The 16,181-nt window shown below is 52.3% G+C and overlaps 1 protein-coding gene across 1 annotated transcript; it reads left to right on the top strand.

Annotated features, from left to right (window-relative positions):
- Nucleotides 1-3,523: 3,523 nt before the first annotated feature.
- LOC149435796 (uncharacterized) lies at nt 3,524-15,408 on the top strand (the record flags this gene model as incomplete). The annotated part of the gene is made up of 3 exons (XM_089662428.1): nt 3,524-8,038; nt 8,073-11,892; nt 14,923-15,408. Coding segments are annotated over exons 1-3 (8,032 nt in total), but the record flags the coding sequence as incomplete, so codon positions are not given.
- Nucleotides 15,409-16,181: the final 773 nt, after the last annotated feature.

The following is a 16,181-nucleotide window of genomic DNA, read 5'->3' as shown; positions in this document are numbered from 1 at the left end:
TTTATTCACGGTCATGGCTACCTTGGCTCTCCCTGAGCATGGCCTCGCCTGCAGAGCTCGCACTCTGCATCCTCCATGTGGAGGGAGGGTGACGTGTGTGACATATGAACACAGCTGCAGGGGTATTATTTCTCTGCCACCTCCTTGCCGTCTAGGAATATATGGATATATATATCTGGTCATATGACAGAGCTGTCATGTTAACTATTTGTGGTGTCATGACCCCCCCCCCCCCCACCTCGGCAGTGAAGGACGCCCTCTGATGGGCCCTAAGCAGCTGCTAAATTTGGGCTTTCTTAGGAAGTAGCTGCTTTATTTTAAACTCCCTCTTGCTGGGCTTCCCTATTGCCACCTCTGCTGGGAGATGGCTCTGGTCTTCACTACACACAGGCAAGAACTCGAAATCCCAAGGCTGGAATTATATCTAGGAGCTGCACACCATGCAGCTCCTATGGGGCCCCGAGTCGTCTGGCTCTAATGGGATTTATACAGCTATGGCAGTATCAGGGGTGGACTGAGAACTCATGGGGCCCTCGGGCAATAGGGAATCATGGGGGCCCCTGTGTCCTCGCCCACACTCAAACAAGCCTATGAAAGTTACTAAGGGCATCTCTTGGGGGCCCCCTACTGACCCTGGGTCTTCGGGCAGTGCCCAAATGGTCAGTCCGTCCCTGAACGGTATATAGTCTTGGGACCCTCTCTAGAACCTCCATGAAATTCTCATTCTGTATGGCTGGAGGAACTGGTGGGAGCTGGAGATTACCAGTCTGTATGGCTGGAGGAACTGGTGGGAGCTGGAGATTACCAGTCTGTATGGCTGGAGGAACTGGTGGGAGCTGGAGATTACCAGTCTGTATGGCTGGAGGAACTGGTGGGAGCTGGAGATTACCAGTCTGTATGGCTGGAGGAACTGATGGGAGCTGGAGATTACAAGAGTGGAGGGGGCCCCTTTTAATGAATTTGCATTGGGGGGCCCATCATGCATAGGCATAAAGCAGTGCCAGAGTGGTCAGTCCGCCCCTGAACGGTATATAGTCTTGGAACCCTCTCTAGAACCTCCATGAAATTCTCATTCTGTATGGCTGGAGGAACTGGTGGGAGCTGGAGATTACAAGAGTGGAGGGGGCCCCTTTTAATGAATTTGCTTTGGGGGCCCATCATGCATAAGCGTAAAGCAGTGCCCAAATGGTCAGTCCGCCCCTGAACGGTATATAGTCTTGGGACCTTCTCTAGAACCTCCATGAAATTCTCATTCTGTATGGCTGGAGGAACTGGTGGGAGCTGGAGATTACCATTCAGTATGGCTGGAGGAACTGGTGGGAGCTGGAGATTCCAAGAGTGGAGGGGGCCCCTTTTAATGAATTTGCTTTGGGGGGCCCGTCATGCATAAGCGTAAAGCAGTGCCCAAATGGTCAGTCCGTCCCTGAACGGTATATAGTCTTGGGACCCTCTCTAGAACCTCCATGAAATTCTCATTCTGTAGGGCTGGAGGAACTGGTGGGAGCTGGAGATTACAAGTGGAGGGGGCCGTTTTTTTAATGAATTTGCTTTGGGGGGCCCATCATGCATAAACGTAAAGCTGAAAAGACTGATCTGTGACTGCTGGAACTCTATGGTGTTTAGTCGCTGGTAACTGTCCACCCAAAAGTGATAATTTATAGGTGGAGTCTAGTTGGTGAAATCTCTACACCCTACTTTCTATCTTTGTTCCCAACCACCCCCAGTTTTTTTGGGAGGGGGGGGGGAGTTGGTGTTTTTTTGTTTTTTTTTTGTTTTTTTTATTTTTTTCTTTTGAGGAGTTCCTGCACCCCCATTGGGGTATTAGAGCTCTTCCTGTTCTGTTTTCCATGACATACAAATTAATCAGGGATGGCGGGACCCCCCCCCCCCTAAGTATGGCTGCAGTTACTAGGGGGAAGCAGAGATGAGAATAGACCAATAAAATCCCTGAGGAAGAGGAAACCCCTCCAGCAGCCACCAAACCTCAGTTTTGGGTGGAGCAAAAAAAAAAAACTGAAGTTGCGTGATTGACGTAACAGCAAATTACTGATGATATAAGGAACTTTCCATACTGACAGCTTCCCGCTGCAAAACATTCAGAATTTGAAGTTAAACGATCCAACTCCTCGCTGCGTCTGAAAGATATAACTGCAGTTTTATCTCAATGTGCGTTGTGTTCCTCGTGATGGAAATCTGTACACCGATTGGATGTAGATGGTAGATGGATCGTGTCGTCGTTGCTGCAATTGTTTATGGGTGAAGAATACTTTTTCTGAATCTAAGGTATCTTTTGGTTTCTCTACCGAAACGCCAATCTCGGTTGGATTTGCCCATCAGTTGGGTGATCATTTCCCCTGCCTCCCCCATGCGTGCCCAGTGGTCAAATCGCCTGCTTGGCGTATAGACATGCACGTTCGGTCGCCAATCGTTTAATGAGCCAGATCCCCACGGTCACCTTTTATATCCTGAAATGATTTGTTGCATTGTATCGAGTTTCCTGCCGTTTTGAATTCTTGTAATGGTGTCTTTTGGTTGCTCTACCGACCCGCCGATCTCGGTTGGATTTGCCTATCATTGGGTGATCATTCCCCTCCCTCATGCGTGGTCAAATCGCCTGCTTGGCGTATAGACATGCACGTTCGGTCGCCAATCGTTTAATGAGCCAGATCCCCACGGTCACCTTTTATATCCTGAAATGAATTGTTGCATTGTATCGAGTTTCCTTTTAATTAGTTCTTGTAATGGTGTCTTTTGGTTGCTCTACCGACCCGCCAATCTCAATAGTATTTGCCCATCATTGGGTGATCGTTCCCCTCCCTCCCCCATGCGTGGCAAGTGGTCAAATCGCCCGCTTGGCGTATAGACATGCACGTTCGGTCGCCAATCGTTTAATGAGCCAGATCCCCACGGTCACCTTTTTATATCCTGAAATGAATTGTTGCATTGTATCGAGTTTCCTGCTGTTTTGAATTAGTTCTTGTAATGGTGTCTTTTGGTTCTTCTACCGACCCACCGATCTCGGTTGGATTTGCCCATCATTGGGTGATTTTATTTATTTCGGGTACTTATATAGCGCCATCAATTTACGCAGCACTTTACATATATATATTGTACATTCACATCAGTTCCCGCCCCCGAGGGGCGTACAATCTGAGGTCCCTAACTCACATTCATACATACACATACTGGGGCCAATTTAGACAGGGGCCAATTCACCTACCAGCATGTCTTTGGAGTGTGGGAGGAAACCAGAGTACCCGGAGGAAACCCACACAGGCACAGGGAGAACATGCAAACTCCAGGCAGGTGGTGCCGTGGTTGGGATTCGAACCAACGACCCGAGTACTGCCAGGCGGAAGTGCTAAACATTTAGCCACTGTGCTGATCATTCCCCTCCCTCCCCCATGCGTGGTCAAATCGCCCGCTTGGCGTATAGACATGCACGTTCGGTCACCAATCGTTTAATGAGCCAGATCCCCACGGTCACCTTTTTTTATATCCTGAAATGATTTGTTGCATTGTATCGAGTTTTCTGCTGTTTTGAATTAGTTCTTGTAATGGTGTCTTTTGGTTGCTCTACCGACCCGCCAATCTCAGTTGGATTTGCCCGTCATTGGGTGATCATTCCCCTCCCTCCCCCATGCGTGGTCAAATCGCCCGCTTGGCGTATAGACATGCATGTTCGGTCGCCAATCATTTAATGAGCCAGATCCCCACGGTCACCTTTTTTTTATCCTGAAATGAATTGTTGCATTGTATGGAGTTTACTGCTGTTTTGAATTAGTTCTTGTAATGGTGACACCGCCATGTGGGTTGTAAAACGTCTCTGCAATGTTTAACCGCGGCGAGATGAATGGAGGACCTCGTTGGGTGTCTGGTATAGGAATGGATAGAAGGTGGAGTCCCCAGCCGTAGGTTGGGTGTGCCCGTCTCATGCTCTGTGCAGTCTCTCTTCGCTCTCTGTGCTGTCTCTTTTTTTCTCTGTCCAGTTTCTCTGACACCCTGGAGGTGGAGTCCTCTCCAAAGGCAGCTGAGGAGGGGGGGAGAGCAGCAACTCGGGGAGGAGGAAAAAACTTTTCTTGCTGCTCATTTTTAGGCTCTGCAGAGATTATTGTGGAGCGGAGCTGCCGCTTCTCCCTGTCACACGGCCATTCAGGGGGATCAGATCTGTTTTCGCGCGGCTCCAGGATTTTCTGGCTTTTTATTTATTGCTCAGGATCATTTTCCTTTTTTCTTTCTATTTGAAATTTTTGCTGCTGGAATTTTTTTTTTTTTTAAGCTGCACTTTGCAATTGAGCCTCATTGAGCCAAGATGGTGGCCGGGATGCTGATGCCGCGGGATCGCCTGCGGGCGATCTACGAAATCCTTTTCAGAGATGGAGTCATGGTGGCGACCAATGACGAAAGGCCGCAGAGCCGCCATGCCGAGGTGCCCGGTGTCACCAACCTACAGGTGAGCAAAGCCATGGGCTCGCTGAAGTCACGGGGGTTCGTCCGGGAGACCTTTGTATGGAGGCATTGCTACTGGTACCTCACTAATGAAGGCATCGCTTACCTGCGCCAGTACCTTCATCTCCCTCCTGAGATTGTGCCGGCGTCTCTCCAGAGAGTGAGGCGTCCCGTGCCTCCCCAAGGTGCACCCAGGAGGACACCTTCTGCCAATGTCCAGTCTGTCCGAGGGCCTACATCCTACGTTCCAAAGCCCCAGGGCGACGTGGAGAGGCAGGAGTACCGGCGAAGAGAGCAGACTGTGATCCAGAGAGGACAGAACAGCACGCATGGCTCCGCCACTCCCCACGTGGTTGAGAACAGCTGGCAGGAAGGTGGGTGGCAGAGATGGGCGGACAGGGATGAGCAGAAGGGGGGAACAAGTTACCCTAGTCATGCTTTTAATGTCCTGAATGGAGGAGAGAAATGGGGGAGCAGTAGGGAAAGTCAAAAGTGGGATGAGGGTAGAAAGAGCTCTGTAGAGAGGACATCTTTGGAGATCACAGAGAGAAGGATAGCTGAGAAGAGACTGGCAGAGACACAAGGGCTTAGGAAGCCGGAGGTGACCAGCAAGCAGGCAGTGAGAGCACATGCTGACTTTCTGACAGCTCTGAGTCCTATCGCCTCCATTCATGAGAGACGGGACGAGAGAAGGGAGGAGACTCAAGCCAGAGAGTCTGAGATCATTATAAATAGCGTCACCTCAACCTCCCGGCTACAGTATGCAGGGAATAAACCATGGCCCAGACTGCTACAAACACAGGAGGAGGACAAAAACCTAGTCGTAGAAAAATCAAATGAGCACCATGTAGTCCCCTTAGTGACTAGAACACCCGTCAGTACTCCTAAAACACTAGAGACCACCAACCAGCAAGGGGAAAACATGGAGGTCAAAGAGACCTCAACAGTTCAAAAGATATTGGAACAGGAGCCCAGGCAAGGCAAGAGCCAATCCAAAAAGCAAAAAGAGAAGAAGCCAAGCAGGGCAGAGGTAGTGGAGGCTGAGCAGGCCTCAGGCATAATGGCCTCTCTTGTTGAGTCAGTAAAATTAGAAGCGAAGCAAGAGGATAAGCAGAAAAATGATTCTCAAATGATGGACCATCTAGATGTACAAGTCACTGAAGCTCAGGTAGCTTCAAACCCAGAGGCTGTAGAGTCACAGGGTGAAGGGAGTAAGCAAAAAAACAAAAAGAAAAGAGAGAGAGAGATTTCTGAAATTCCAAGTCTAGTGACTTCAACAGCCACACCTCTAATCACCAAGGCAAAATCCGACCTCCAGTTAGAGGTCAAAGGTCAGAAGGAACAGAAGCTTGCCCAGGAAAAAATATCAGAAAAACATAAAAAGCAAAGTTCTGAATCAAATCTTCGGCCCAAGAGTGAGGCCAAGAAGGAAGAGCCCAAGAGTGAGGCCAAGAAGGAAGAGCCCAAGAGTGAGGCCAAGAAGGAAGAGCCCAAGAGTGAGGCCAAGAAGGAAGAGCCCAAGAGTGAGGCCAAGAAGGAAGAGCCCAAGAGTGAGGCCAAGAAGGAAGAGCCCAAGAGTGAGGCCAAGAAGGAAGAGCCCAAGAGTGAGGCCAAGAAGGAAGAGCCCAAGAGTGAGGCCAAGAAGGAAGAGCCCAAGAGTGAGGCCAAGAAGAGTGAGGCCAAGAAGGAAGAGCCCACGAGTGAGGCCAAGAAGGAAGAGCCCACGAGTGAGGCCAAGAAGGAAGAGCCCAAGAGTGAGGCGAAAAAGGAAGAGCCCAAGCCCAAGAGTGAGGCGAAAAAGGAAGAGCCCAAGAGTGAGGCGAAAAAGGAAGAGCCCAAGAGTGAGGCGAAAAAGGAAGAGCCCAAGAGTGAGGCGAAAAAGGAAGAGCCCAAGAGTGAGGCGAAAAAGGAAGAGCCCAAGAGTGAGGCGAAAAAGGAAGAGCCCAAGAGTGAGGCTATAAAGGAAGAGCCCAAGCCAAAGCGTGAGGCTAAGAAGGAGGAGCCCAAGCGTGAGGCTAAGAAGGAGGAGCCCAAGCGTGAGGCTAAGAAGGAGGAGCCCAAGAGTGAGGCTATAAAGGAAGAGCCCAAGCCAAAGCGTGAGGCTAAGAAGGAGGAGCCCAAGAGTGAGGCTAAAAAGGAAGAGCCCAAGCCCAAGAGTGAGGCTAAAAAGGAAGAGCCCAAGAGTGAGGCTAAAAAGGAAGAGCCCAAGAGTGAGGCTAAAAAGGAAGAGCCCAAGAGTGAGGCTAAAAAGGAAGAGCCCAAGCCCAAGAGTGAGGCTAAAAAGGAAGAGCCCAAGCCCAAGAGTGAGGCTAAAAAGGAAGAGCCCAAGCCCAAGAGTGAGGCTAAAAAGGAAGAGCCCAAGCCCAAGAGTGAGGCTAAAAAGGAAGAGCCCAAGAGTGAGGCTAAAAAGGAAGAGCCCAAGCCCAAGAGTGAGGCTAAAAAGGAAGAGCCCGAGCCCAAGAGTGAGGCTAAAAAGGAAGAGCCCGAGCCCAAGAGTGAGGCTAAAAAGGAAGAGCCCAAGAGTGAGGCTAAAAAGGAAGAGCCCAAGAGTGAGGCTAAAAAGGAAGAGCCCAAGAGTGAGGCTAAAAAGGAAGAGCCCAAGAGTGAGGCTAAAAAGGAAGAGCCCAAGAGTGAGGCTAAAAAGGAAGAGCCCAAGAGTGAGGCTAAAAAGGAAGAGCCCAAGAGTGAGGCTAAAAAGGAAGAGCCCAAGAGTGAGGCTAAAAAGGAAGAGCCCAAGAGTGAGGCTAAAAAGGAAGAGCCCAAGAGTGAGGCTAAAAAGGAAGAGCCCAAGAGTGAGGCTAAAAAGGAAGAGCCCAAGAGTGAGGCTAAAAAGGAAGAGCCCAAGAGTGAGGCTAAAAAGGAAGAGCCCAAGAGTGAGGCTAAAAAGGAAGAGCCCAAGAGTGAGGCTAAAAAGGAAGAGCCCAAGCCCAAGAGTGAGGCTAAAAAGGAAGAGCCCAAGAGTGAGGCTAAAAAGGAAGAGCCCAAGAGTGAGGCTAAAAAGGAAGAGCCCAAGCCCAAGAGTGAGGCTAAAAAGGAAGAGCCCAAGCCCAAGAGTGAGGCTAAGGAGGAGGAGCCCAAGCGTGAGGCTAAGAAGGAGGAGCCCAAGCCAAAGCGTGAGGCTAAGAAGGAAGAGCCCAAGCCCAAGAGTGAGGCTAAGAAGGAGGAGCCCAAGAGTGAGGCTAAAAAGGAAGAGCCCAAGAGTGAGGCTAAGAAGGAAGAGCCCAAGCCTAAGAGTGAGAAGGAAGAGCCCAAGAGTGAGGTTAAAGAGGAAGAGCCCAAGCCCACGAGCGAGGTTAGGAAGGAAGAGCCCAAGCCCACGATCGAGATTAGGAAGGAAGAGCCCAAGCCCACGAGCGAGGTTAGGAAGGAAGAGCCCAAGCCCACGAGCGAGGTTAGGAAGGAAGAGCCCAAGCCCACGAGCGAGGTTAGGAAGGAAGAGCCCAAGCCCACGAGCGAGGTTAGGAAGGAAGAGCCCAAGCCCACGAGCGAGGTTAGGAAGGAAGAGCCCAAGCCCACGAGCGAGGTTAGGAAGGAAGAGCCCAAGCCCACGAGCGAGGTTAGGAAGGAAGAGCCCAAGCCCACGAGCGAGGTTAGGAAGGAAGAGCCCCAAGCCCACGAGCGAGGTTAGGAAGGAAGAGCCCAAGCCCACGAGCGAGGTTAGGAAGGAAGAGCCCAAGCCCACGAGCGAGGTTAGGAAGGAAGAGCCCAAGCCCACGAGCGAGGTTAGGAAGGAAGAGCCCAAGCCCACGAGCGAGGTTAGGAAGGAAGAGCCCAAGCCCACGAGCGAGGTTAGGAAGGAAGAGCCCAAGCCCACGAGCGAGGTTAGGAAGGAAGAGCCCAAGCCCACGAGCGAGGTTAGGAAGGAAGAGCCCAAGCCCACGAGCGAGGTTAGGAAGGAAGAGCCCAAGCCCACGAGCGAGGTTAGGAAGGAAGAGCCCAAGCCCACGAGCGAGGTTAGGAAGGAAGAGCCCAAGCCCACGAGCGAGGTTAGGAAGGAAGAGCCCAAGCCCACGAGCGAGGTTAGGAAGGAAGAGCCCAAGCCCACGAGCGAGGTTAGGAAGGAAGAGCCCAAGCCCACGAGCGAGGTTAGGAAGGAAGAGCCCAAGCCCACGAGCGAGGTTAGGAAGGAAGAGCCCAAGCCCACGAGCGAGGTTAGGAAGGAAGAGCCTAAGCCCAAGAGCGAGTCTAAGAAGGAGGAGCCCAAGAGCGAGGCTAAAAAGGAAGAACCCAAGCCCAAGAGCGAGGCTAAAAAGGAAGAGCCAAAGCGTGAGGCTAAGAAGGAAGAGCCCAAGCCCAAGAGTGAGGCTAAGAAGGAGGAGCCCAAGAGTGAGGCTAAGAAGGAGGAGCCCAAGAGTGAGGCTAAGAAGGAGGAGCCCAAGAGTGAGGCTAAGAAGGAGGAGCCCAAGAGTGAGGCTAAGAAGGAGGAGCCCAAGAGTGAGGCTAAGAAGGAGGAGCCCAAGAGTGAGGCTAAGAAGGAGGAGCCCAAGAGTGAGGCTAAGAAGGAGGAGCCCAAGAGTGAGGCTAAGAAGGAGGAGCCCAAGAGTGAGGCTAAGAAGGAGGAGCCCAAGAGTGAGGCTAAGAAGGAGGAGCCCAAGAGTGAGGCTAAGAAGGAGGAGCCCAAGAGTGAGGCTAAGAAGGAGGAGCCCAAGAGTGAGGCTAAGAAGGAGGAGCCCAAGAGTGAGGCTAAGAAGGAGGAGCCCAAGAGTGAGGCTAAGAAGGAAGAGCCCAAGCCTAAGAGTGAGAAGGAAGAGCCCAAGCCTAAGAGTGAGAAGGAAGAGCCCAAGCCTAAGAGTGAGAAGGAAGAGCCCAAGCCTAAGAGTGAGAAGGAAGAGCCCAAGCCTAAGAGTGAGAAGGAAGAGCCCAAGCCTAAGAGTGAGAAGGAAGAGCCCAAGCCTAAGAGTGAGAAGGAAGAGCCCAAGCCTAAGAGTGAGAAGGAAGAGCCCAAGCCTAAGAGTGAGAAGGAAGAGCCCAAGCCTAAGAGTGAGAAGGAAGAGCCCAAGCCTAAGAGTGAGAAGGAAGAGCCCAAGAGTGAGGTTAAAGAGGAAGAGCCCAAGCCCACGAGCGAGGTTAGGAAGGAAGAGCCCAAGCCCACGAGCGAGGTTAGGAAGGAAGAGCCCAAGCCCACGAGCGAGGTTAGGAAGGAAGAGCCCAAGCCCACGAGCGAGGTTAGGAAGGAAGAGCCCAAGCCCACGAGCGAGGCTGAAAAGCCCAAGCCCACGAGCGAGGCTGAAAAGCCCAAGCCCACGAGCGAGGCTGAAAAGCCCAAGCCCACGAGCGAGGCTGAAAAGCCCAAGCCCACGAGCGAGGCTGAAAAGGTAGAGCCCACGAGCGAGGCTGAAAAGGTAGAGCCCAAGAAAGAGCAGGGAGTAGAGGTGACCCAGGTCTCAACTGAGGTGAAGGTGACTAGCGAACCCTTAAAAACTAAACAGGAGAAAATAGAGAAAAATATAGAAAAGGTTTTACGGGAGGAAACCATTTTACAGGTGACACTTGGTCAGACAAGCTCAAGTGTAGTAACCAGCAAAACAGAACACAAACTAGAGATACAAAAGGGCAAAAAGAGCAAAACTCAGAAACCGAAAGATTGGGTAGTAGAGGTAGTTGAACAGTCCAGCACAGAAGGGTCTCAGCAAGAAACCCTACAGCCTAGTGTAGACCAGGCGGTTGCTCAGGAGAAGAGCAAAAAAGGGTCCAAGAGTAAGTATGACCAGGCAAAGAAGGATATAGAATCAGCAAAAATGGAAGGTCCGGAGGTCCTTGCCATCCAAACAGCAAAGAAAGAGGAGGAGGAGGCTATCCTGCAACTTTGCGTAGACCAGGAAATTGGACAGGAGAGCAAAAAGGGGTCCAAGGGTAAGGGTGACAAGGCCAAGAATGAGGCTGAAGAATCAGCAAAAATAGAAGGCCCAGAGGTCTCTGCCACCCAAGTTGCAAAGAAAGAGGAGGAGGAGGTGGCTACCCTGCAACCTAGCCTAGACCAGGAAATTGGACATAAGAGCAAAAAGGGATCCAAGAGTAAGGGCGATAAGGTTAAGAAGGAGGCTAAAGAATCGGCAGAAATAGAAGGTCCAAAGGTCTCTGCCACCCAAGTTGCAAAGAAAGAGGAGGAGGTGGTGGCTACCCTGCAACCTAGCCTAGACCAGGAAATTGGACATAAGAGCAAAAAGGGATCCAAGAGTAAGGGGGGCAAGGCTAGAAAGGAGGCTAAAGAATTGGCAGAAATAGATGGCTCCGAGATCTCTGCCACCCAACTTGCAAAGAAAGAGGAGGAGGCTACCCTCCAAGCTAGCATAGCCCAGGAGGAGAGCAAAAAGGGGTCCAAGAAAAGAGACAAGGGCAAAGAGGTGATTGTAGAATCAACAAAAATGGAAGGTCCACAGATTTCTGTCACCCAGTCAACAAAGGAGGAGGCTACCCAAGAAAAAGATCAGACCAATGCTGAACCAAAATTTGAAATCCATCCTAAGCAAATACGGACTATAATACTGGATGATTTCACTTTAGATCAAGGTGTTAGCTCTCCGATCACTGAGGTCAAGCTGGGGAAAAATCCAGCGGTTTCCCATCCTCTAGAACCTGATCAAGAGACAGAAGAAACAAAACTGGAAGAAACCAATGAAAAGTCTGCTTCTAAAACCAAGATTAGGGATGACCTGGAAGTGTCTTTAGCTACTCTTTCCCAGAACCCTCCAGTGGCTAAAGAAGAAAAAATGGTCACATTTTCAGAAACTAAGACTATCGCAGAACAAAGATCCATCGTGACAACAAAAGTCTTACATATTCAGAGTCATCTCCAAAGTGTGTCTGTTTCATCGACTTTACCTCACCCTAATGCACAGGATTTATATATAGAAGAAGTTACAGAGGAGACACTGGTAGATACAGGTGCGGGCATCTGTGTGCCGGAAACTGAGCCATTACCAGGGACCAAGGAACCTACATCTAAACCTGACTTGTCAGACCAGAGAGACAATGGAGAGGGACCACTGAATGTGCCAAAGGTGGACGTCCCCCAAAAGCCTTCAGAAACTGCTCTGCCTACTCCAAATCCTCCAGAATCCAAAACAGAGGTTCTTAAAGCTTTGACAAAAACTGAGACTAAAGAGCAGGTCCTTCAAGCTGTGTCAGAGACCATTCATTTCCAGATTCCATCTGAATCCAAAGATATGGTCCTCCAAAAGGTGTCGGAAACTGTTCCTACTCAGAATCCATCGGAATCCAAGGAAGAGGTTCTAAAAGTGGTATCCAAAACTGTTGTCCTTACCCAGAATCCTCCAGAGGCCAAAGAGAAGGTTCTCCATGCGGCGTCAGAAACCATCGCCCTTACCAAGATTCTTCCACAATCCAAAGATGGTAAAGATGCTGTCCATGTAGACTCGGACAAAAGACGTTGGGTTGAGGTCACAGAGGACGTGACTAATCTAGAACCTTCTCCGGAAGAAGGTATGTACATATATTGTACACTTCTTTATGAACGTATTTCTTGATTTCCTTGTCATGTTGGTCCTGCACTATCGTGTCTTGTCCAGGGCCTAGACTATACAGTAACCTCCATTCCATTTTTATTATTTCGAAGTTTGATTGCTCAGTAAGTGTTTGGTGAATCCAGTCAGCTGACCACTTAAGGTACTTGGCCGAGTAGTACGGAGAGCATGAATGACTGCTCCACCCAAAAATATTTCAGGTTCTTGATGGATTTTAAACCATTGTTTCTCAACATAGAAGCAAAATACCACTTTTAGGTGGGTTGACTCTCAGCAGGGACATTTATTGTCGTCCTGGAGAACCATAGTAATGGCTGAGCCACTGTGACTCCATTATGATGTGCAAAGCGGTCATTGCTGCCCACCACTTCGTAAAGCTGGCCATACAGGATACCATTTCCTTCAACTTTGTTTGGATTTACCTTCAGCTACGTAGGGCAAGGGCCTGGCTGACTGCGTGGTTTAGGTTTGACCTCCTAGTACAGGGGCGGGCAACTGTGGCCCTCCAGCTGTTGTAGAACTAAAAAGTCCCATGAGGCATTGCAAAACTGACAGTTACAAGCATGACTCCCAAAGGCAAAGGCGTGATGGGACTTGTAGTTCACCAACAGCTGGAGGGCCACAGTTGCCCACCCTTGTCCTAGTATATGGTCTCGGTAAATCTAAAGGAAAACTGAACATGAAAATTGTATCATGTATGGCCAGCCTAAATGTGGTGAAGTGTTGTGGCCTGTTTTGTTGGGACATTGTGTGGAGGGGTCCATCCTCTGGACTTCCCACACCTCCATTGAGACCTCCTCTAATGATTGCTTTAGTTTCTAAATCGTGTTCATCCTCTGGACTCCCTCTTCACTTTGAAACCCTTGCGTCCTCCTCTAATGACCGCTTTTAGCTTCTAAATCATGTTCATCCTCTGGTCTCCCTTCACTTTGAAACCCTTGAGACCTCCTCTGACCGCTTTAGTCTCTAAATCCTCTGGATTTCTTCCACTTGAAACCCTTGAGACCTCCTCTAATGACTGCTTTTAGCTTCTAAATCGCGTTCATCCTCTGGACTCCCTTCACTTGAAACCCTTGAGACCTCCTCTAATGACCGCTTTAGCTTCTAAATCGTGTTCATCCTCTGGACTCCCTTCACTTTGAAACCCTTGAGACCTCCTCTAATGACCGCTTTAGTCTCTAAATCCTCTGGATTTCCTCCACTTGAAACCCTTGAGACCTCCTCTAATGACCGCTTTTAGTTTCTAAATCGTGTTCATCCTCTGGACTCCCTCTTCACTTTGAAACCCTTGCGTCCTCCTCTAATGACCGCTTTTAGCGTCTAAATTGTGTTCATCCTCTGGACTCCCTTCACTTTGAAACCCTTGAGACCTCCTCTAATGACCGCTTTGGTTTCTAAATCGTGTTCATCCTCTGGACTCCCTTCACTTTGAAACCCTTGAGACCTCCTCTAATGACCGATTTAGTCTCTAAATCGTGTTCATCCTCTGGACTCCCTTCACTTTGAAACCCTTGAGACCTCCTCTAATGACCGCTTTTAGCTTCTAAATCGTGTTCATCCTCTGGTCTCCCTTCACTTTGAAACCCTTGCGTCCTCCTCTAATGACCGATTTAGTCTCTAAATCGTGTTCATCCTCTGGACTCCCTTCACTTTGAAACCCTTGAGACCTCCTCTAATGACCGCTTTTAGCTTCTAAATCATGTTCATCCTCTGGACTCCCTCCACTTGAAACCCTTGAGATCTTCTCCCTGATGGCTTTACTGTACATTATAATTATCGTGCTTATGCAAGTCGTCTGCAGTATAGACAGCTGTACAAAATGTATAACCACCCGAAATGTCTCATCTTCTTCCTGAGCAGCAGAAATCAGGCTGACGGTGGGAGGATCTACTAGGATCTGTTGCATTGTACAGTGCTTGTGTAATAACATATTTCAGGCGCTGGGGGTGGGTGTTGAGGCAGCTTAGAGTACAGGCACGTCCTTGAGCATGTAGTGATGCAAGGCGGGGTGGTGAATCGGCAATGAACATGGCTGCAGGCTCCGAATAGTGTTGTCACCCTCTGTGTGGTGGAGGGGGGGGGGGGGGGGTCATAAAGCTGAATGACCAAAGCTGCATATGTTCTGAAAGATGGAGCAGCTCATGTGGATGCATTTAGCGGGTTGACGTGAGAGCTGCCTAATGTTACCAAAGGGGTGATAGATATATGGAGCCGCCTCCCAGCAGTTGTACAGATGTTGAGGGTGTTTGGACGCTTGAGCAGCCAATGGCACACAATGTGCTCAGCATGCTGGAAAATATCTGCAGCGAGTCGCCCCATCCCACAATCCTCAGTGATGCCGCGGACACACATGGCCAACATTGTTCCGCTCTTGTATCAGTATGTGGGTGTTCATATTTCACTCGAGGCCCCAGGATTTGTGTCCGCCAGTGACGGAGAGCAGGAGGCAGTGTGACGGAAGGAATTGGAGGGGCTCCAAGTATTACTCGCTGCTCAAGTATGAGACCGCCGCTCAGAGCCTGGCATGTGGGCCGACATGATGGATCTCACCGCTCGCAGGGTGAAAGGAAGATGTGTCTGTGGGGTGGAATGAGTCACTGGCATGGCGGCTGCCGGCCTACAGACCGGGGTTCATCCGCCTTCACCAGGGCAGAACGACAGGAGGATTCAGTATAATGGCATCAGGGGCGACCGCAGGCCCCGTTGGGCCTGTCGGGGGGGCGACCGCAGGCCCCGTTGGGCCTGTCGGGGGGGGCGACTGCAGGCTCCGTTGGGCCTGTCGGGGGGGCGACCGCAGGCTCCGTTGGGCCTGTCGGGGGGGCGACCGCAGGCTCCGTTGGGCCTGTCGGGGGGGCGACCGCAGGCTCCGTTGGGCCTGTCGGGGGGGCGACCGCAGGCTCCGTTGGGCCTGTCGGGGGGGCGACCGCAAGTTCCATTGGGTCTGTCGGGGGGGCATATTATAATTAGTCACTGGCATGTTGGCCGCCAGCCTACGGGCCGGGGTTCATCCGCCTTTACCAGGGCAGAACGACAGGAGGATTCAGTATAATGGCGTCAGGGGAGACCGCAAGTCCCGTTGGGTCTGCCGGTGGGCGACCGCAAGTCCCGTTGGGTCTGCCGGTGGGCGACCGCAAGTCCCGTTGGGTCTGCCGGTGGGCGACCGCAAGTCCCGTTGGGTCTGCCGGTGGGCGACCGCAAGTCCCGTTGGGTCTGCCGGTGGGCGACCGCAAGTCCGTTGGGTCTGCCGGTGGGGCGGCGACCGCAAGTCCCGTTGGGTCTGCCGGTGGGCGGCGACCGCAAGTCCCGTTGGGTCTGCCGGTGGGCGGCGACCGCAAGTCCCGTTGGGTCTGCCGGTGGGCGGCGACCGCAAGTCCCGTTGGGTCTGCCGGTGGGCGGCGACCGCAAGTCCCGTTGGGTCTGCCGGTGGGCGGCGACCGCAAGTCCCGTTGGGTCTGCCGGTGGGCGGCGACCGCAAGTCCGTTGGGTCTGCCGGTGGGGGGGGGGCGACCGCAAGTCCCGTTGGGTCTGCCGGTGGGGGGGGGGGGGACCGCAAGTCCCGTTGGGTCTGCCGGTGGGGGGGGGGGGGACCGCAAAGTCCCGTTGGGTCTGCCGGTGGGGGGGGGGGGGGGGGGGACCGCAAGTCCCGTTGGGTCTGCCGGTGGGGGGGGGGGGGGGGGGGGGGGGGGGGGGGGGGGACCGCAAGTCCCGTTGGGTCTGCCGTGGGGGGGGGGGGGGGGGGGACGCAAGTCCCGTTGGGTCTGCCGGTGGGGGGGGGGGGGGGGACCGCACGTCCCGTTGGTCTGCCGGTGGGGGGGGGGGGGGGGACCGCAAGTCCCGTTGGGTCTGCCGGTGGGGGGGGGGGGGGGGGGGGGACCGCAAGTCCCGTTGGGTCTGCCGGTGGGGGGGGGGGGGGGGACCGCAAGTCCCGTTGGGTCTGCCGGTGGGGGGGGGGGGGGGGGACCGCAAGTCCCGTTGGGTCTGTCGGGGGGCAACCGCAAGTCCCGTTGGGTCTGCCGGTGGGGTGGGGGGACCGCAAGTCCCGTTGGGTCTGTCTGGGGGGCGACCGCAAGTCCCATTATGCCCTCCAATACTAGAGGGATCCCTTGCGTGTTCCACCACCTGCTCTTCACTCACACCCCAGGGGCCCGCAGTCCTGCTATGCCTCTTGTGGGTAAGCTGTGCCCTGCCGGCCCTCTGCCTCACCCCCGCAGGAGTCCGACATTCCTCATGTGCGGAGCTGTGTAAGTC

This window comes from Staurois parvus, unplaced genomic scaffold (assembly GCF_062004578.1).
Source record: "Staurois parvus isolate SC_StPar_1 unplaced genomic scaffold, SC_StPar_1.0 ptg001474l, whole genome shotgun sequence".
Taxonomy (NCBI): domain Eukaryota; kingdom Metazoa; phylum Chordata; class Amphibia; order Anura; family Ranidae; genus Staurois; species Staurois parvus.
This window is presented reverse-complemented; position numbering and strand designations above follow the sequence as displayed.